Here is a 23,243-nt window from a genome sequence, read left to right on the forward strand (position 1 = left end):
AGAGCATAGTAAGATCTCCAGAAGTTCTGACTTTCAATCAATTTATCAGTCATCTGTAGCTACTGGCACCTACCCAAATCCAACCTGAAGTCAAAAAGCAGAGCTCAGTTTAAATTTAAATGTGAGAAACAGAAAGAATAAATCTTTCCATTATTTGCTGCATATTACTGCAACCTTCACACTCAAATGACAGCAAAGTAACCTACACAGACAAAGAGAAACCGTTAGATAAAACATTAGATAAGGACAGAAATCAACAACCTCTATCAAAGACGGGCGTGCCAGTCACCTATCCCGTACCAGTACCCAAGAGTTAGACTGGAAGGCTCCTCAATAAGGATGACAATCCCAGGCTTACTCGCTGGTTTCTTTCCATATTCTTTTCTAGGATATTCACAAGGCCAAACTTTTCAGACCTATTTCATCCTGCATTGCTTTGTAAGAACAAAGGAGTTTAAGCTGATGCAAACCAAGCCTCTTATACCAAATATATGCAGTACATGACTGAGAATGAAACCTCCCTCTCCCACAGCCACGGCCCAGCAACAGCACGAAGTGATATATAATTCCATTTCCTCAAAACAACAACAACAAAAATAAAAAGATCTAGAACAGAATTATTAAAAACATAAAATGAATCAAACAGCCGCAAATCACAGAAGAGTGCAAAATCTTCAACATATGCTAGAAAGGAATTAAATCAAGAAAGGGTTCATAAAGAAGACACACAAAAAACTCCATTTAAAACTCAAGAACAGGACTCGTTCATTGTGATGCTGCCAGGCAGAGCCAGCGCTCCATCACACGAATCCAGCGCGGATGCCACGGAGCAGGAACCACCCTTACCTCAGCGCTGCGTGCTTTCCATCGCTCCTCACACACCTGACCTGCCTGGTTTGGAAACCAATCTCCACCTCCCCGGCTCGGTGGTGGGGATGAGAGCCGGCAAGTCCGGATGCGCTTCGCTCTCCAGAGTCCGACCCCAAACCCAGCATAGTCCTCCCGGCCAGCTCCGCGTCTTTCGGATGGGGCAGCCGGCATTCGCCCCACGGGCCCAGGCGGAGGCTGTAGGTGTGCTCCTCCTCCCCGAGGGGACAGGCGGGAGCTCCACAGGCTCTGGACTCCGTCAGGCTGGGGCAGGGCGCACCGCCGTAGAGCGGCGGGGCGACGACGGCCCGCGTGCGGTGCTGCAGGCCGCGGGCGCAGGCCGCGCCGCACGGGGACCAGCCGGAGAACTGCGACACCACGCAGTCCCGCGGGCACGGCACCAGGCAGGCCTGCTCCGCGGGCGGCCGCGGGCTGAAGTACTCACAGATCTCGCCGGACACCGCGGTCCCGTTCAGTTTCTGCAGGCAGCGGACGCTGCGGCGCTGCAGCCCGTGCTGCGCGGTGACACAAACCTCGGCTCCCGCCTCAGCGCCCGCGGCCGGGACGAGCCCACACCTGTCCCATCCCGAAACCTCCCACTCGAACAGCTCCAGGTGCCAGTCGCAGACTTTAAAGCACCTCCGCTGGCTCTCGGGCTTGTCCTGCTGGTCGCAGTTGGCGTGGAACGCGGTCCAGCCCTCGGCGTGGGTGCACCAGACGGCCCGGCTGCGAACGCCCCCCGAGCCGCAGTCCCCGATGCAGCGGCCCCAGTGACCTGCAAGAGAGCGGCTGGTGAGAAATGCCATGGAATGTTCCCCCCACGGATCTGTACCGAGCCCCGGCACAGGATCACGAAACCACAAAGCCATAAAGGCAGAACGGCTGGGGTTGGAAGGGACCGTAAAGCTCGTCCCATTCCAAACCTGCCATGGGCAGCGACACCTTCCACTATCCCAGGCTGCTCCGAGCCCCGTCCAGCCTGGCCTTGGACACTTCCAGGGATCCAGGGGCAGCCACAGCTTCTCTGTGCCAGGGCCTCAGCACCCTCCGATTAAAGAATTTCCTCCTAACATCTCACCTAAATCTTACCTCTTTTAATTTAAATATGTTCCCCCTTCTCCTATCACAATCTGTGCTAAAAAATATGTATAAAATACAAACCATATCCTGTCACATATTAAAAAGCAAATAACTACCAGCTGGTCCCTAAAATTGGTTAAATGTTTCCTAAAGGCTGCGAGTCGCTTCTCGCAGTGCACCCACATCACTGAATCGCTTGGAGAAATTTGGGGAAAAAAGAAAATGCCTCACAGTGCTTCGAATTAAAGGCAAGCCTTTAATTTCTGCCGCAGTAAAATTCATCCCAAATGAATATTTAATTCCGTTTGTACAAATTAATATAAAAATGATCATAAAAGAACAATCACCTAATAGGAAAAGAAAGTCAAGTTAGATAAGAGGAAAACAGTCTTAATAGAGCAATTAGTCAACAGAATAAACTGCACTAGGAAGCAGCAGAATCATCATCCAAAAGGGATAAAACAGTGAGGATAAATACATGAAAATAATCACCCTCAAGGCACTCTGAGTTAATCGTTTCCACTTGCAGCACGTAGCACTCTGAGAGGTGGCAAAGCCATCATTCTGGAGGAGAAATTAAACCAAAATAAAGCCCAGCAATGTCATTTTCAGTTCTGGAGCACATGAACATGCGTATGTAATTGTATGAATCTTACTTGAGGATTTGCAAGTGAAAGCAATCAGACAAGGCTAAACAGAATGATTTGTCTGTGAAAATATTATTCAATAAAAAATCCACCAAATCAAAAAAATAATGACGGCTATAAAGTACAAAATTGCTGGCAAACTGAAGAGCAAAGGTAGAGAAAAGCACTCAGGTCGAATCTTAACTATTAAAGGGATTTTGATGATCATCTCAAGGGGGTGTTATCTTGTTCCTAAGTTTAAAAACTTTCCAATACCTCATAAAAGAGCCATTTTGTTCAGTACAAACATTGCATATATAATTATTCCCTGAAAATACACTGCAACTGCCCTATCTTTTCTATGTTCAAGGCAGAAAATGAAGTTGCAAAAAATAAGTTGATTTATACTAAGCAATGCTACTGCAGTCAATTTTTTTAAAAATTGATTTTAAAACTACCAGAATCAGTTACATGTTCATACTACAAAACCAAACACACACAAAAACCAAAACCAGTCCAATAACAGCTGCAATTATAATCCCAGGTATTTTGTTCAGGCAATGGAGGTTTTGTTGGCAATCCCATTGTTCTTTCTCTGTGAATGGAGGAGTTGATCCTCCAGAGACAGGGGCTTGACACTGGGTAATGAAAAACGAAAATAAAGAAATAAAAACTCCTGATGATTTTTTTTTTCCTATTTTTAGGAAAGGAGGGAAAGCAGATAGAAACTGGATACAATTAAACTTCTTTTCCAATACATCCCATGTTTGTCCTGCCCCATCCTCCAGGCCAGGGCTGCAGCTCTGCCCTCAGTCAGGCACCTTCTGCAGTGGTGGACAGAGGGGATTGCAGAAGTTTAGACAGCTCCAGCTTTTGCTGAATCCCTCAGGTTATGTGCAAAAATCTTTGTCCTTTTTATGTCTCTGTTTCACACCAAAAGACATCAGTCCAAGGTAAGGACTCAGTCATGACAGGTACCTTGAATGGAAAAAGGCAGCATCAAACTCTCCTGTGTTCTACAAGCTGTCCCACACTAATGACAGGCTTTCAACAGAACCTGGTGTGCTTAAAAACTAAGTTTAAAAAAAAAAAAAGTAAACTTTAAATATGCTTTTGAAGTTCAGTTACAGGGGAGAGGTCCATTGATAACTTAAACATTTGTCCTTGGTACCTCACCTTGATCTAACAGAATATTTTTTTCTAATGCCACCAAGATTTGAAACCAGACATCAGGTAATGTAAGTACTGTCATCTAAAGATAACAGTCAAAATTCAGACCTCAAGTCCTGGGTGGCTTTTTATTAACAGAGAAAAGCAACAATGATTAAGCATCACAATTGTATCATGAACTTATTTACTTCTGTGCAGCACTTCAGCAAAGGCAGTTTAGTTTTTTGAGATGTGGAAGTTTCCGTACAGAAGTGTAATTTTCACCGGTTTGATTTAAAGCAAAAATTTTAAAAAAATTATTTCCATTTAGCATTGAACAGAACAGCATTTTACACATCAACAGGACCTTGAAACATATTAGACCAATCAAGGATTTACTATTTCTTGAGATAGTGAATTGCATTAAAAATAGCACAAACTCCCCCCATGGAGGAATGCCAAGCAATTGTAGCAGAGGAAATCACTCATCAACCCCACCACTGCTCCTTCCCTACTGCACAGAACTCATCTCTTTAGCACTTTTTATACACTCCTGGGTGCTGCTCACAAACTGCTCTACTCATGAACAGCAAAATGACCACTCCTCACATTAACAGGATAGGAGACACTCAGCTGAAGGCAGAAGCAAGAATTATTTAAAGTCAGATGTGAATTTAAAATTTAAAAAAAAAAAAAAAAAAAAAAAAAGAAGCAAGGACTTTTAAGTAATTATACTGTCATTAAACACATTACAATTGGCATTTATTCCCTGGCAAACATGCTAAAAACAGAGCCTGCTCTTGGCATACCAGAAAAAGAAAGCCAAAAATCAGATGTAAACCCCATTACTATAGATTTCTTTCACTTCCTGACACTCTCCTCAGGATGTGGCAGTAAACTTATCCACAGTGTTTCACAGCTTAGTTAAATATCCTGTTCAGCAGCTAAATGAGGAGAAAGCTGTAAATACTTCCTAGTCAATAATCCACTTTGTAATTAGAATTTAATTATTTTTATAAGGCTCATATTAAATTTACACTTTTCTCAAAATATATCAGAGTCAATTAAAAGAAACATCTCAGCACAATGTGAATTATAATATTAACTGTGTTATAAACCCACTGGAATTTAGGCATCAGAAGCCTGAACTTCAGAAACATGCTTTGAAACTCCCCATGGGGAATGGAAGGCCACTGGTAATTAAAGAAGACTAAACAAAAGGAAATTAATTTCACAGTGATCTGTCTATAGAAAGTACAATAATATGCAGATAAAGCACTGATAGTCTGTCTCCTATGTGTTGTAACCTAATCAGAGACTGGCTGGATGTTTGATCTCATCACAGCAGGACACGGATGGGAGGAACAGACTGTGGATGTACATGCAAACAGGGAGGCTCCAAGCTGGGTGTAAGGAAAAACCTCTCTGCTGTGAGGATAACCCTGGGAGCACGCTGCCCCAAAGGACAACAGAACCTCATCCTTGCAGGTTTCCAAAATCTGACTGAACAAACCCTGAGAAACCTGGTGTGCATTCAACGCTGAACCTGCTCTGTGACGAGGTTTAACCAGATGACCTCCTGCGGTCCTTTTCAATCTGCAGCAGCTAACTGAAAGCAAGGCTTTCTCCAGCAGGATGCAAAAAAACCCCAAGTTTTTCACTAATCACTACCACTGAGATCTGCAGAGTACCAATAAACACACAGCAGCATGAATAAATCCATTAGTCAACCAAGCCAAAGAGAAGCTCAATCAAATCACTATTTCCAAAAATGAGAAGTGAAACAAAACTTGCTGGGCTCACTCACACAAAAATCGTAACAGACAGATGAGGTGTCTGTTTATGAACAACTGTGAACAAAGACATCCCACTGCTTCTTCCAGGTCATCTGTGACACTACAAGCAATGACATGAAAGGGATTAATAAATCAAGACAATCTATTAAAGCAAAATTACACATTGTTCCATTTCTCATCTTTTATCAGCCAGAAAGAGCTGTACTATCACCTCATACAGCTTCTGTAACCCCTTTCAAAACACGCAGTAACACAGCAAGCCGAGTTTATTTGATGCACTGTGCACTGATTTTTTTTTCCTGCCTGCAAGACCTACCTACAACAGTACCATAATTGCGTCTGAAAGGATGCAGTGACATCTGCTCTCTGACACACAAGTCACACACACATAAGGCAAGAAGGCTATACAGACAATAATTACACCTTACAGACAAAATAAAACACCACTGAACACCAAACTTAAAAGAGGAATCCCAGTAAGAGCTGCTTAGTAAGTGTGTTATTACTTCATAAGAATTGCTAGAATAATTACGCTCTGTTTATTGTGACATTTTAGCTTAATTGAAACGATTTCACCATCGGAGAATTCATTCAGTAATAAGCATCTCCCACAATGACTCTGTCCCTGTTGCTATGCTCTGATTTGCAAACTTAGCAGAAGATGAGCAATCAGTAAAATAGAATATTGTGTTAGTAATTTGTACCTGATAATAGATACGTTCCACTGAAGGAACACTGAAAACATTAATGGACAACCATTGGAACAGTCCTATTTTCTACCCATTTTTACCTTCTCTTTCAGTTTAACTATCAAATTTAGGAGCACTTGTTGAAGACCTTAACAACTTGCTTTAGAACCACCTCAGTACTGGATTATAAATAGCTATAATCAAACTCTGGCCTTTTTGGAATTCCAAACATCTATGGAAACCAATTCTTTTTAAAACATAATAGCCTTTGTAAGGTGTTTGTAAATCTCCTAATTCTTATCCATCATAACAAAGACGTACATCTTCATTTACTGAGGAGTAACTGCACCAGACATGACTTAACTCCCCAAAATCCCTGCAGCATCCACTTTAATTGAATATTTCTGCTTGAAATGTCCCAGAACCCCTCTGAATGTCATCCTTCCACCAGAGCAAGGGTATGGGAAGCGCAAAGCTCCGACTCAGCCCGTGAATTCTGAGAACGGGTAACAACTGAGTCAGAGAACACATGAGCCTTGTTCCTAATGGCACTACAGCTAATTAATCTTCACTGTTAGAAAGAGACAAAAAATAAATTCCACGGAATAAGTTTCAACAGAATAACTGGTTGTTTTACAAGAAGGCTTTATGAGATTTATGTAATTTTAATGTAATTTTATGAGAATTATGCATGTTTTATGAGATTTGGACGTACATTTATTTCTTGTATGCCAAAGCTGTTGAAGATCATACAAACTACAACATAGTTCCTCGCCAATATTTTTTTTCTTGGCATGATACAAAAGTGTTGTGGTTCTTGGCACATTATACCAAGAAAAGTAATTTTAAAGATTTAGACAAGGATCCTACAGCCACATCTTTTCTTGCAGACTAAACAGGCTAAAATCTTTGGAGTCTATCTGGGATGTTTCAGTATTTCATAATACAAAGTAATGTTAGTATAGCTGTAGATGGCTGAACTGCCCATTCCCTTGCTTTCTGAAAGACCTCTCCTGCCTCCTTGCCCAGCATCTACTGCCACATCTCCACCAAAATATAGATTATTTTCCCAGCCTATTCTTAACTGTCTCAATTATTTTCCTATTTACTACTAACAGCAATTCTTTAAATCCCTTTGTACTACAATCTGTATGAAAGATTCTATACAAAAGACAATTGTTCTACTTGCAGTGTGTCACACAGGGCATAAAAAATTCCTCTGATTCCTGGGATTAATTTTAAATATCTGCAGCACTTTTTTAAACTTTCATGACCTACACAAATGAACAATTCAGCAGCTTAGTTATTCATCTTATTTCAGATCTGAATAAATGTGAAATTTAGTGACTTACAGGCATGCAGCAGTTTGTTCCAATTTTACATTTCAGGTTTTTCCCTTATTATCCATATGCTGTAACACTCAAGACACACTCCAGCAAGAAAGACATTCTGCAGCAGAATCTAATGAACACTGCTGTTTGTGAAAATACAGAGATTTACTAACCCCTTGGCACTGGGAGGCAGGACTTCCCAATATTAAGAACGAATGTAAATGGTATTAGCTGAGCTACTCAATCATGTGCCCACACCCCGGAGACAGCCCAGGGAAAAATATTCTTTCTTTTCAACTCTCGATTAAGAAACAGAAAAATAAAAAATACCCCCACACATTCCAAAACATTTCTGTCATATTCATCCAACACATTTTGAGGGTCTGTGAGAACAGATTTCTGGCCTTGACAGCAGCGGATATTAGGAGATGAAACCATAATGCATATAAGCTTATGCATTGAAAAACAAAAAGAATAAATAGATCTTATCAACAGATTACAACTCTAAATTGTTTACTGCATATGAGATTAAAACCACCTCAGTACTGGATTATAAATAGCTATAATCAAACTCTGGCCTTTTTGGAATTCCAAACATCTACGGAAACCAATTCTTTTTAAAACATAATAGCCTCTGTAAGGTGTTTGTAAATGTAACCTTAAGAGCAAAAGAAATGTTTCTTCAGTCACTCCATCTTGGCTCTGGGGTTTGTAATCCCCAACAGGAACTGGTATTTCTCAGTGGAAAAAAAAAAAAAAAACAAAACCAGAATCAACACAAGAGAGGTTACACAGCACCTCCTGTAACACAAAGCACCAGTTTACAGTGGGGGCCATGGGGAAATCATGGGCACTGCTGGACACATTGCTAGCCCCCAGTTATACTTCCATCTTTTCTCCAGTCCACAGGAAATCTCAGATCTCCTCAAGCACAATGAAACAAGAAGTTGAGGAGATCCACTGATACTTGCAGGGAAGTAGAAGGAAGAGAGAGGTATTTGTGAATGGGGTCAGTTCTTATTTGGCTGCAGGAACTGGGTGATTCAAAAGTCTCTCCATTTGGATACAGCTCCCTACACCACTGCTTTCATACCAGTAAGCTTCAGACAGAGTTTTTTGCACTTTTCCCACACACTGCCTTCCCCTTGCTGCCCTTCACATAAGCAGTCACCGAGATGTTTTTCAAGCACGCAAAGCCTAGGTTTCACCCCATGTCCATGTTCTGCTAACAGCCCAGCTGGGATGCACTCAGCTCTGGGGAGTCCAGCTCATCTGCATCTTCACAAGGAACCCCAGCAAACACCACCAAGATCATAAAATCACGGAATGGCTTGGGTTGGAAGGGGCCATAAACATCATCTCATTCCAATTTCCTGCCATAGGCAAGGACACTTTCCACTAGACCACGTAACACCAAGCCCTGTCCAACACTTCCAGGGAAATGGAGCAGCCACAGCTTCTCTGGGCAATCTGTGCTAGGACCTCACCACCCTCAGAGGGAAGAGCCCATGAAGACAGTGAAGATTGGCACTCATGGACTCCTGAGGGAACCACAGAAAGAACTTTCTGTCAAAAGCCCACTGCTCTGAGATAAAGCCTTGGTGGGACAGCTGGGGGGAGGCACTGGCAGCTGTTCAACATCTGCAAGCTCCAAGACACACAGAGAATTCTTATTTTAGTTCTGTAATAATTCATTACGCAGCAAACACTGAAGATACAGCCCAACCTCTCTTCCAAATTGTGGCAACTGCAGTTTCTAATTTTCTTTCTCTTTCACGAAGACTAAATTATGTTTGTTCATTGAAATAACAGCAAAATTAAAATCGGTTTCAGAGAAAAAAAGTTGTGAAATAATACAGCAATCTGCACACCTGCAAAACCTTTCTGAAGTATCCAAATTTACTTCACAAGCACATTATCACAGAAATACATGCATCCCCCTCCAGACATCATTTTAAGGGAGAACTATAATTTTTCTGCTCAGCTTCATCCTATTTCCAACTCCCATATTTTATAACCCACCACAGCCCAGAAGCCCACATACATTTTCAGCCACAGTGACGATCAATATGCGATGGTAAAGGAACCGAAACCCAGAGCTGCACATGGAGGTGCACCAAGTCTGGCTGTTTTACCTGGCCCTCAGCCTCTTGCAGAGCTGGTGCACCTACAGATGTGTCCTCCTGGGGAAGTTCTCACCTCTGGTGAGCCCCACCTGGAGCAGCCCCTGTGCCCTTGCTCTGGAGCAGAAGTGAGGCTGCCCACAGGGCTTGGAACAGAAAAGGTAGAACACAGACATCATGTACTTCTACAGAAATATCTTCTCGACCATATGTGCCACTCATTATTCCTAATAAACATTATAGAAGAGCTACACAATGGGCAGGAGCCCCATGGAGCCCAACTGCTGCTAATTAGTATTTCTGCAAGGATGGAGAACACCTATAATAACAATTCCCTGGCAACAGCATAATTAATTCATGTGAAAAGTACTATTTTTAAACATGTGCATTATCAATTCTATAAAAACTGGACCGAGGTTATTGTAGAACTTTACAAATTGCTTTTACTGGGCATTTTCACTTTATTTACAGTCCATATTTAATTGTCCCCTTTCAATTATTTATAATTAAATTTCCGTTTACTCTAGACACTCCTTATTCTCGAGGAAAAGAGTTTTGGAAAAGCACAACTCTCTGTGTTGCGTGGAAATAGCTGTGCAGGAATAAACCAAATGAGAAGGTATACCAAAATGTGGAATATAAATGTTCTCCAGCAGTAAATCAGTTTCATTGTCCATAGACACTGGGAGCACTGGCTGCTGACAGGAGGGTGGCTGAGCAATCTAAGAGGGACAAAGAGCTCCAATTTCCAGTGTAGCAGGGTGAAAGGTTTTGAGATGCCAGTGGTTTTCCCTTCAGGAAAGAAGGAGAGGCACGTGGCACATGCTAAACAAAACAAACAAAGAAACCCAAAACAAATCAAATCCAAACAAACAAACAAACAAGCTAAATCCAGTTCACAAAAGTTCAATTTGGAGGGGAAATAATTGTAATAATTGTGATAACTGTAATAGGAAAGCAAGAAAGAGACAATAATGTTCTAATTGAAAGAATTCCCATCACATCGTAAATCCTGCTTCTTGACAGCAGAACAGAATATTAAACTGCTTCACTTTGCACTCAGGGAACATGATTACATTACCTCATTCAGGCTTGCAGGTGTTAAGATAAGAAAAATCTTGGGAATCTTGTGCCAAGAATTACAAAATATAACCAGGCACATCGTATCTGGATGAGTATGTGAAGAAAAAAATCTCCATCCCATCTGGAGGCAGATTTTGTCCGGCATCATTCCAAACGACTGCTCATGCAGGTAAGTGAGAGCAAAATATGGTCAGATTAAGATCTGAACATCAGGCCAGACTGAGATCCAGGGATCATATGAAGGGGTTGTATTAACACATGAAATTTTCTACTAGTTTTAATTGTAATTTAGTTTTTTCCTTTTCCAGCTGAGATTGATTCCATAGAGCAAAAGCCAGCAATGCTCTAAGGATAAAGAGAGAAGAGAGTACCATAGTTTGGGTAATAAATTGTGTCAGGTCCTTACCAGGAGCCCAAGAGCTGCAAGTCCTGCAAGGTGTTAACACACACTCCAGGCTGAGAACAAGCATGTGTAGGGGAAGGGGCAGAGTTTGGGATGCTTTTTTTCCAATATCTGCACTTCTGAAATAAAGCTGCAAGAAGAACATCAGTTCCAGTAAAGTTAAAGATGGAAGTGTGTTCAAACATCAAACTGCACCCTGAAGTACTTAGGAGTCAGCCTTACCAGACTGGTAGATCTTCTCTACCTCTTTGGCAGGTGTTTTGCTCACACTATCCTGAATTTATAGTAGGTTTGCATTTCTGAATAGCCTTCATCTATCACTGAAATCCTAACAGATGGACACCCTTACTTACATTTTCACAGCTTCAGCACAAGGGATAAAACCACCTCCTCTGAGAAGTTTAAGCAGCTGATCACACCTAATCCTGAGGCTGGTTTTGCAAGCACAGCCCCACTTTTCTTTCAAAAACCACTACCAGAGGTGGCAGGCAGCATTCAGGTTTTCTGTTTGCTGAGCAGAGATGAACAATCTTGAACTTGGAAATCCGGTCACTGTTGCCATAAGAGATCTCACGCCCTGCCTTTTTGAAATAAAAGAATGGTGACACGGGAAGGTATCAGTTACAGATGCACATATGCTGTACGTGTATTTCACATCCAAACAAAGGCATCTGCTATCACAATGCCAGCCCACACTTTGCAACGGAAGATTTTTTAGAAACAGACGTTCTTACACATAAGTAATCATTTAACAAGGCCTCAGAAAATGCAGCCCTTAATAGATTTAATTAACAGGTTAATGATGTGCATAGCATGCATGCTCTCAAAAGCAAAGATTTTCACATTAAGCTTGTTTCTGTTTCACAGAAGCAGCTTTCTGCAGAATATCTGTGCTAATGTAATTACACATCTGGCACTTCTGCTGCTTTCAATCGCAGAGGTGTTTACAAACAGTGCTAGTAATTTGCACAAGAGCACCTATCTGTTCTACTGTTTTACACTACAAATAAGGGAATTTGCATGAAAATCCAACTGCAAAGGGTCCTCTTTTGTACTCCTGAGTGGTCCTATTGAATATATAAAACGATCATTTAGACTGCACAATAAATCTAACACTTACACTGATGTCATGACTGCCTGAGGTACCTGCATAAACTAAGCCTGCCTCGGGTCTACCTTGATATAAAGGGGTCAAGTAAAAAATGTTTAGATAATTTTAAATTAAATATCAGCCCTGGTAATCATCTCTGGTCCCCCGTGCCACCACATGGCAAAATTAATGTTTTAAAATATAATTTCTTGGCGATGTTCATTCATCATCCTCACTGTAACTGGGAAATGATCGAAAACCAGGCCAGAATAATGGAAATCCCACATTATCTCTACCAGTATTGTCAAGATAATGCAGTGGTTATTAATTTAAATACGCCTCCAAGAACTATCACAACTTCAAACACGATTCAAGAAGATAAAAAGCCATTCCTGCCCCAAGCTGCTTTCAGTTCAACTTAGGTCACGTTTAGGTTCATCAGATAGTGCCTGAAATCCCTCAACTTACTAAATATTGACAGGAGATGTTGCTGCCCCAGTGTTTAATCAAAGGAGCGGATGAGCCCAGAAGTCCTGACTGAAAGGAGATGCTGTCAAAGGAACCTTCCAACACCTGCTCAAGCTCAGGAATGGCAGAGAAGATAAACCAAGACAAATATCCCTTTCCCCTTCATATGTTAAAACACACCTGATTAAGAAAAATCATAAATTATTTAATAAAAGAAAAAGGATAGTTGTGTGAATGCCCATAATGCACATAACTGATGTCAAATATTTAAGTACACACAGACAGACGTATAAATATGCGCTGTGAGAGATTTATACCCAAATTATCCCATTTTCCTCACATTTTGGAATCAATCAGTGTTTTCCTGCTCAGTCTGTATCCAACACACCAGAAGCATATGTAAAATGTCATGATTGCCATACCATGGGTTCTGAAATATCAGAGCCAGCTCCCAACCCTTCCCACAGGAGACACTTCAGTGCCTTGGAGGTCGTGACGGAGGCTGTGGATGCTTCTGAAGATCAGATTATGACAGGCAATGGAGAAAACACTGAAATTTGGTAACCTAATTATTCCAAATCCCCGGAGTGTAATGCAGACAGGCAGATTGAGGAGCGATTTTGGGGAACGGGGCAATAAAAACACTTAGCTAATAATCCTGAACCACAGATTTCAAGTGGCTTTTAGTTTTGCTGTTTATATGAGTAAGCTGTCTCCATATGAACCAGCTCATTAGCATGCCCCAGCTGGTTCATTAACCAGTACATGAAGATTCAATATCACCACAGGAAAACAAGAAATTGCTACAGAAAGAAATCCCTTAAGAAACGGCGAGGGCTATCCGAGCTCTTCCAGAAGGAAATCCAGCTCTTGGTCTTCTCCCCTGGTTTAAAGAATTGCAAAGTTCAGAGCAGAGTTTGTGTAACCATCCACCAGGCACTGGAAACCTGCCTACACCCCCAGCAGATGGGGAACACTCAGCTGTGGACAATTCAGATGGTACTTCCCGTGAAATACAAAAAATTGGCTTTCCCACTAAGGATACTGACATAACTGCTGTTAATTGAGTTTTAATTCCACTAGGAATTCTTTAATTCAATGAAGCCACTTGGAAACAGTATTCTCTGATAAATATCTATTCCTTTCTTATGATTCCCATAATAAACTTTATTCAGAATATTCTGAGGTAAGTAAAGCCAATTTCATTTGGGATCCTTTGAACAGTAAGCCATGTATTATTTTACATATACAAAGAGAAATGACTGGTCAAATGCAAAAATCAATGAAGAAAAGGGAGCTAAGAAAATGCAATCCATATTCATTACATGTTTAAAACATTTACAGTCTGTCCTACCTGAAGTTTAGAAATTCAAGATATTCATCATCTTTGAAAACTGATCTTAAATGACTTGTATTCCTTCTGCAATGATGCAGAAACATTTTTAGTTTATATCTAATCTTGATACTGCTGCCCTTATAGAAAAGGTGTTCCAAACAGCATAAACAGAAAGCAAAACCAGGCTGTATATGGCTAATAATCTGCAAAAATTTCAGGTTTTTTTAAAACAAACAAAGATTCCAATTTCTTTAAACAATATTTACTGTTCACAGGATGTGTTTTTTAAAAATCCTTTCTTAAAGCTGGTGTGCTAAATTTAAACTGTTCTACTTCAATGCCTTAAGAACAGAGAAGAGCAAAACAATTCCTGACCTCTGAGCCTGGCCACTGTAAGGCAACGCAGGCTGCATTGTCACAGGTTCTTTTACTTAAAGACCAGTTAGTTTTGCTGTCCCATCACTCTTCCCAAACCACTTCACTGTACCATATTCCCATTCTTCCAATTATTCTAACTTAAACCAATAAAACACTCCTGACAGGCACACTAAGCAACTAAATACTCTTCCACGTTCACTTTTAGTCATGCAAAAACACGGTGTTAATGATTACTCAGTCCCCATTGCCATTTATCTAAATTTGCCTGGTTATAATAGTTGCTGCCCAAAGAATTTTCCCCTGATAATGACGGATGTGTGATCACACACCATATCCACAGAGAGCCTTATTTATTTCCACAAGCCATCAGTTTGCACCGGACTATGAAAGCAGAAGCTTCCCACCATGTGTCCAGAAAGCCTCACACCAAATAAAGAGAGAATAAAAGAGTGTATGCACTCCTACGTTGCCCTGTATCTTCTTGGCCCTTCAGGACAGATTCCCACAGGATCCTAGAGAAGAAACCACCAACATGAGCATCATATTTCTCCTGGGAGAAGACTCCAGATGCTGACAACTCACCATCCTTCCCAGGATAACACCCCCAGCCTTAGGATGCACGGGAGCGAGGGAAAGGTGCACAAGGTGGGAAATGTGTAACAACTTTAACTGCATTATGTTGGAGTCCAGGGCATTCTTTTGGTTGCCCTGGAGGGTCAGAGACCTGGGCAGGGGGGTCTGGGACCCCAGCCCAGAGCCCAGAGCTCAGAGAGACACTGGATTTGATTTCAGTCCATGGGAGAGGCTTCTTGAACTGCAGGAAGCATTGCAGGCCACAAGAGTGGGAAAGATTGTAGTTTAGTATATCACAGGGTGGAAAAAACAGTATATTTAGGTTCCTAGCATTGAAGTGAATGGGGACAAGATGGAGAATTTGGGGCGTTGTCTCCTTCTTCTTCATTTCTCCTTCCCTCACTCTATTTCTGCAGTGACGTGGCACAAAGTAGCCAGTGAGGATTGGGTCAGAGTAAAGATGACCTTTTTAGTAATAGTGATAGACATTGGTAAGAAATAGTAAATATAAAATACATAGCAATTAATATAAAAGATAAGGACAACCCAGCTCGGGAGGAGTCGTCAGAAGTCCAAGCCGCGGCAAACATCTGTTGGACACTGAGAAAATTGTAAGATAAGAAACAATAAACGAAGTATGCAACCTTGAAAATCAGAGCTCAAAGACTCCGTCTCTTTCATCCGTTTGGCTCAGAGCTTTGCAGAGGGCGAGAAAGACTCTAAAACCACCTGAATGCCGGGGAAAGCCCCGACAGCATTACTCTTCTCCTCCCTAATGATTAGACCCGGATCTAACAATGACCCTCACAGCTTCAGCCACGTCACTTTGACTCACATTAGAGATGGACTCTCCTTCGCAGTCCATACATATCTGTGTGCTTTTACTCCTGAAACTGCACTCCCAAATCCTGCCAGGAGTGCCACGAACCAGGCTGTCCCAGAGCAGCCCAGGCAGAGCACTGTGCCAGAACACTGGTAAACGCACAAGGGTCTGCTGTAAAGCAACAGATTCAAATCCTGAGTCTTGGGAGTAAAGCAGCCTCAGTAAGTAGAAATAAAGATGTTTTGCATCAGCCCTCACAGTCTTTACATTTATTAGGCACTGCAATGCCTTGGAAAAACAAGTTACTACGGATCCCTGACTACAAAGTTCAGAGTCTTGGGTATTGCAACAGACCTTAATCTTTTCAAATAATTCATTTCATTTCACATGTAATAGCTAAAGAACACTATGCATAACCAAGAGGCTTGTGATAGAAACTGTTTTAATTTTTTTTTTTAAATACCAACTAACCAGAACATTTTAAAAATTCTTCCTTAGGTTAAGGATGTACTAAAACCCTTCTCAAGTTTCATATGTGAATAAACCCATCCACAACAACAAGTCTGTAGGGCTTTCTATATTCATAATTTATGGGAAAAACAGATTTTCCCTATCGAAACTCTGGTGAGGCTTGAAAACACCTTTTTTACGGTCACCCTAAAAACCCCTCCAAAATCATGCAGTTATAATGAAATTGCTAATACAAGCTACATTAAAATATTAACTCAGCATCAAGAATATAGCTAAAGGGCATGCAGCAGTGACAACAGCATGTGCCACCAGGCCAACAGGGATTACAGCATTCAACAGCTGGACCATTAGAACAAGACACTGGGTGCCAATCACACTGATAAAAAATAAGGGGGGGGTTTACTGATCACCATGCCCCAGGGAGGAGGAAGAACAGCTGCTATTTCCTGCAGAATCCATCATATTTCCTCTCTTCAGGGAATTCAAACCCCAGACAAATAAATTGGTTGGGCAGGCACAAGAATTCAGGGTTTTTCCCAGTCTATTTTTGTGTATGTGTTTGGCAGCTCAAGGAGAAAAACACTTTTGCAGCAAGACTAAATATCTCTCTCTGCAACATCCACGTTCTTCACTCAGGGGGTTTGCAGTGGCAGGACCAGCAGACAGTGGACAGAAGCATTCCTGGCATCATCTTCCAAAGGGAAACTGGGACAAACTGGTCTCTGTTATATCAATTTGAGGTGAGCATGATTCACATTCCTACTCCGTTTTTCATTTAACTCCGTCCTACATTTTGGATGCCAAATTAATTGCTAAGTTTCCTTGATAGACCTTGGTTTGCCCAGAAACATTGTGCCAGAACTTCTTTGGATTTCCAAATGCGTATCAGGCCGTTATATAATTTATTTTAAGAAGTCACAGGAAAGAATTCCATATCGACTCGGACTCGCTTCCCAGTGATGCCTAATCCATATTGCAATAATAATGTAAATTATCTCTGAGGAGTGGTTAGCTGTTGTGGTCAGATCACATTGCAGGCAGACAAGCTCAACCAATACGTAAACTGTGAGGGAGAATGGTGAATGTGCTGATTATGTAAATGGAATTGTTTGAAGTCAAAGATGCGGGCCTGTATTTCACTGATAAAATGTGTAAAATAGGAAAAAAACACTGTGTAAGCAATTAAATTTAACTTTCAAATCAATAAAAGGCAAACTGGGACCTAAATCCACTTTATGGGATTTAGGAATCAAAGTCTTCCTGCAACTCAAAGACGGATGTGATGCCCATTTGACTAGAGGGGAACTTACTGTAAGACAGAAATGTCACATTCTATCTTGATACCACACACAAGAGAGTCATGTGTCATTAGATTAAGATAATTAGGTCTAACGATGCTCCTCATCTTTAGTTCTGGCTGGCATTCTTTGTAAATAAAGCTGTACTCTCAACACTTTCGATGGCAGCATCTCACAGGAGTTTGACAGATGAGCTCACCTGTCTTTGGTAACGCTTTGGATTCATTTTTTGTAGGTTCAGTATTCCTCCAAGGACTCCAGAGATAGGAAGCATATTGTGCCTTTAAACTTGCACTTCATTTCAAATATTTCCATGTTGGCAGAACTTGGGTTGGTACCAACGTGCCCAGGGCTGCAAAACATCGATTCTCCCACCCTGTCCTGCGAGGAGGCCACGCAAAAACCAATTTGGTGGCCCAACACAGAGTCAGAGCACGGCTTTGATTTCACTGCTGGCTGCCAAATACAGAGTCCACTGCGTTTTTCTTTCTCTCCTCATTCATTCATTTCATACAATCATCAAATAGTTTGGGTTGGAAGGATTTTAAAGACCGTCTCATTCCAACCCCTGCCATGGGCAGGGACACCTTCCACTGCATCAGGTAGCTCCGACCTGGCCCAAAACACTTCCAGGGGCATCCACAACTTCTCTGGCAACCTGTCCAGTGCCTCACCACCCTCCCAGGGAAGAAATCTCATTTCCCTCTGTTGCCACTGAAGCACGGCACAACCTGCCCCCAAACACGAGCTCCTCCGTTTCACAGAACTCAAAAAATCCAGCACTTTCTACAGACACTGCTTATGCCAAGCTTCTTCTTTGCCATTACCTGTGAATTGCTGTCCTGTATTCTACCTGCCATGGACTGCAGCTTTATCCATTTCTCTGTTTTTAAAGCACTGTGCTGGGGTCACAGTCTTACTGAAACAACAAATACCCTTACTGGTGACATTTCCACATATGAAAAACAGCTGGCAACTACGTGCAACACGTGCATATGAACACACTCAGAGATGACTAGTGATGCAGGAGTAACTGAAAGATAAATTTACAACACACAGCTGAGGCTGCAATGGTCAGGCCTCAGTCTGAAAAGCACCAAACGACGACCATCTGCAAGGGCTCTGATAATTCACTAATTAATGATCAAAATTGCATTTGCTTCAGCATAATTTTGGGCTTTTATATGGATATCTTATTTGATTATAATTATCACAGACTGGAGAAGTTTATTAGGGGCAATCATTTCTTAATGCAATTAAAACCCCAGGGGAACAATACAAAGTAATTTTTATTGGTGGTGAGAGCTTATAACCGAAAGGGAGCCTACTTATTGATCACAATTATTCCAAACTATAAAATTAAAACAAATTGAATGAATTTTCCAGTAGGTTTTTTTTTTTTTGTTAATACCCGAGTTAAAACAACCAATTTGCATTAAAAGTGGCAGAATGAGCTGATCTTTGGGCTCCTTCTGGCTCCTCTGTATTCACCTTTTTGGGGAAGGGATTATGCAGCCTTTTTCTCCTCCTGGATGAAATCACCCAGTCTCAAAATAGCTCTCTGGGCTATTGCCTCTGCTTCCCAACCCTGTTAACACAACACCTCTAATTCTTTCCCTTCCACAACACTGTGACACTTCCCATTAAAATGAGTCCAAAAACCATTTCTCCACAGCACAAATAATTATTTATTCTTTCACCCAAAGGTATTAACATGGAGATTGGAGGGTAAAAAAACAATAAGAAGTCTCTATGAATGGATTCTATGTACATACACCTTATCCTGTTCTTTTCTATATATTTTTAGAATACCTCCACCTCGGTGCTGGTAAAACAAATTACTCTCTTTCCTATTCTGTCACTCTCTCTCTATTGTCATCCTAAAGGTGTTCCTTTTCTTTCTCTGCCCAGACAAGAGCCTTTCAGGGTTTAGAATGCTCCTTACTCCAAGATCTGCTTAAGAAAAGCAATACACAGCACACTGATGGGTGCCACAATGTGATTTATTTCCATTGCACAGTTTCACACAGCTTCCCCTGAGGACCCAAGTAATCACTGTGAGAACATCTCATCTCTGCCACTGGTTTAGCCCCATTTTCTCCCCTTAAGAGAGCCTTTTGATTTACCATCTTGCATTTAACCAAGATAATATTATAGCGTGTTCCAAATTCCACTACAGTATCCTAAAAAATGTTCAATTTTGAGAAATAATGTTTAGCTAGTCAATCTACACTGGATAGGTGTCTGCACAGCTGTTTCCAAACAATATAGACAACATCCTACTATTTCTTACACCACACTATTTAAGCATTTTGTAGTTCTGATGAATGAGACCCAGTACCTGATATGCCCTAGAAAAACTGGAAAGAAACTACCCTAAAAAAAAAAAAAAAAAAGAGAAAAAAGGATTCTGAAGAAGACATTTTACATTTTCTTAAGAAAAGCAGACCTAAGTAAATAGCCTGTAGAGGAATAAAAGGCAAATCAGGGAAATAACCAGCTGGTATTATCAAAGTGAATAACCTTTCTCCAGGCAGCTACACCCTTCTGCTGGGACATTTACTCCAGGAAAGGCTTTCCACCAGCAGGTACAAGCAGGGCACCCAGAACCAGGATATTTACTCCAGGAAAGGCTTTCCACCAGCAGGTACAAGCAGGGCACCCAGAGCCAGGATATTTACTCCAGGAAAGGCTTTCCACCAGCAGGTACAAGCAGGGCACCCAGAACCAGGACATTTACTCCAGCAAAAGCTTTCCACCAGCAGGTACAAGCAGGGCACCCAGAACCAAGACATTTACTCCAAGACAGGCTTTCCACCAGCAGGTACAAGCAGGGCACCCAGAGCCAGGACACCTCATTGCCATCAGCTATCTCACAGGAATCAAGGAGAGCCACAGAGGCACAGTGGAAAAAAGGCTGACTTCTACATAAATCAGCTTCCTCTGACTGTTCTTATGAATTACATAAGAGAAATATCAGAAGAGCCAACTGCGACTGGCACTGAACAATTTTTGTAAGTGTGCTTAATAGCACAGAATACAGGCATTTCTTCCTGTGTCAGTATTCCACTGCAAAAGCTTTTCTCCTGAAGCTTAGAGAAATCCTTCCTTCTCTAATCCCGTTTTCCAATGACAACTTAAGAATTGAAATGGCAATAATTTCCCATCTCCAGTGCTAATTCACAAACTGCCAACCCTTTTTTTTTTTCCCCTCCGCTGTTCTACTCATCCAGCAGGGCTCCAGATCCTCATGGAACACGAGTTTGAACTGCTCAGCTCAGTGAGGGGTAGCATGGATAGGCAAAGAAGCATGGGGAACCACTTCTTAAATTATATGTTTGCTGATTTTTAACTTCTGCTCTTTGGAAAGAATACTAAAATCATCTTGGCTCAAGGCAGTGATGTTTAAACACTCCAGCCAAGGCAGTGATGTTTAAACACTGGACAGCCAAGACTGGGCACCTTGTGTCCCAGTAGTTTAAAGTCATTTGCAACATACAGAATAACTATTAATTTCAAATACTCATTAAAAAAAAAAAAAAAAAAAAAAAAAAAAAAAAAAAAAAAAAACTTCCTCTAATAAATCAGCACTGCCTGTGTTTGTCAATTTATTTGCAGCAGCTCATACGCCCACCGAGCCTTGCCCTGGCAGCAGCATCTGGATTAACCACTGTTGTGCTGTTAATCACATTTGTCAATTATGAACTGCAGCACTTAGAATGCTGCTTGATCTTTGAACATTTCAGAACTAATAAATTAGCAAGATAGATATATAGATATATAAATATTAAGAGGTTTAAGAACAAGCTACACACTCGCTTCAGACTTCAAGTCTCAGATAATTCTGCACAGCAGAAACTTTATGGCCAGGTTAAGCAGGTTTTTTTTAATATGACTGGTGCCAGTTCTGAATAGAATACTATTTCATCCCAAAATGGAACACTGTACAGTCTGAGTCAATGCCTGTGAAAGTCACTGGAATGCTTAGATATGTTTGTTCTGTATTTTTACAACAAAAAAGAAAAAGAAAATTCTATGCCTGCAGTGTGACTCGGTGTCAATTAGACACTAACACCTCGGGCATTTTCCTTCTGGTTTGATACTCAACTCCACAAATATAAGTTCAAAGAGAAAAGTTTTTCCAAGCCCACATTTGGGCATATCACGTGTTCCCTATGAAATGGAAACCACCTTGTACTAGTGGTTAGTGTAGAAACAAAAATGAACCGGTGTTTTCAAAGGGTAAAATATTTTTTTTCAAACGTCCTCTATAGAAATTTGGGAATTTGCAGCCTCCTACAGCCCTGAAATTTCACTTTTGTTACAGACCTTCTGTGAACTGGCTTAAATGAGAGTGCAGATGGGGGAAGAATCACACATAACTAATTTTTATTGACATGATGTCTGGACTTAGAGACAAGCCTATGACAGATACCTGTGATATTTTTGTAAGAACAAAACAAAACACTACAGCTGAGAGGATGGGGTGGGTATGGACATGCACTGAGTGGTCATAAAGGGCCCTCAAGGGAAGAGCCCTCAATGGTTAATCCAGAGCAATCAGCTTTTCCAGCAGCCAACTGGGAGCACCCAGGTCATGGCCACACTTGGACCTTGTGCCCAGACACAGCTGAGGTTAAAGATAGTCTTTACATAAAGCTATGATTGTTCCCACTCTTTCTGTAGGAATATGCACATTTAAGTCACTTTTTAAAAAGTATTTTGTAGGTATTACTACCTCAGAAATCCTTACTTTCAGGAGACATATCCCATTAATTACCCAGAATGTTTTTAAGCCCTGAGAAGTAGATACCAAAATGGTCTGTTAAATCACAAAATGCTGAAAACTGGGCAGGTTCATGGGGATAGATGAGGGAAGATTTAATTCACTACAAGATGGAAAACTGATTAGAACTGATCAGTCAGAGCTCCTTGAATCTGATTTGAAATTGTGATTTTCACTTCTGCAATTCTGCCACTACCCATCCACACCAAACATTAAGCTTCTAATTAAATAGCACCGATTTCTTCCACAGTTCTGCCCAAGCAGTTCAATTCTCAGTCTCTCTTTGCCCCTAAGAAAAAGTCCATAACATTCAATTGTTTCTTCTGCCCCAATCTTGCAAGAAATATTCTACCAGCAGAGATCAACTGGATGCACCTGTCTAGCAAAATCCCTGATTCTCCATCTTAAATTGATTCTTTTCTCCTTCATACACATAATCTCTTAAGCCCTACATTCAATATTTTTGCAGAGCCTATAATGTGTTCCTAAGACACACACAGCAGCTCCAAACTCATTCCCTGCTCTTCCCCATGAAGTGCAGTTCAGTCCAGAGGAACAAACATCTCCTTTTCACTGGAGACCCAGGGGCAGCCTGAAAAGTGAAAACTGCCTCAACAGGAAACTTTAACCATCCACATCCTTTGTGTTTCCATACACAGCCCCTTAGCTGGAGAAAGCACACATCTGCATCTAATCCTAGACAGAAAAAACTAGAAAATATTTATGGCAAAGTAATACTTGTATTGCTCAACCAAATTTATAGTTATAATAAATAAAGTGATGGTACAATATTCAGCCTTTTTTTGACCTCTGTTTAACCTTTTCTGACCAGTGCATATAACTGCACCGCCAAGAAGGTTGGTACGCTTTTCT

The 23,243-nt window shown here is 41.2% G+C and overlaps 1 protein-coding gene across 1 annotated transcript in view; it reads right to left on the minus strand.

The window, feature by feature from the left end:
• Positions 1 to 23,243, minus strand: part of THSD7B (thrombospondin type 1 domain containing 7B) — a 299,161-nt gene that overhangs the window by 190,664 nt on the left and 85,254 nt on the right. The window contains exon 4 of the mRNA XM_058421403.1: positions 847 to 1,642. Coding sequence (XP_058277386.1) covers positions 847 to 1,642 — 796 coding nt within the window. The remainder of the gene's footprint in view (positions 1 to 846; positions 1,643 to 23,243) is intronic.

This window comes from Hirundo rustica, chromosome 7, assembly GCF_015227805.2.
Source record: "Hirundo rustica isolate bHirRus1 chromosome 7, bHirRus1.pri.v3, whole genome shotgun sequence".
Lineage (NCBI taxonomy): Eukaryota > Metazoa > Chordata > Aves > Passeriformes > Hirundinidae > Hirundo > Hirundo rustica.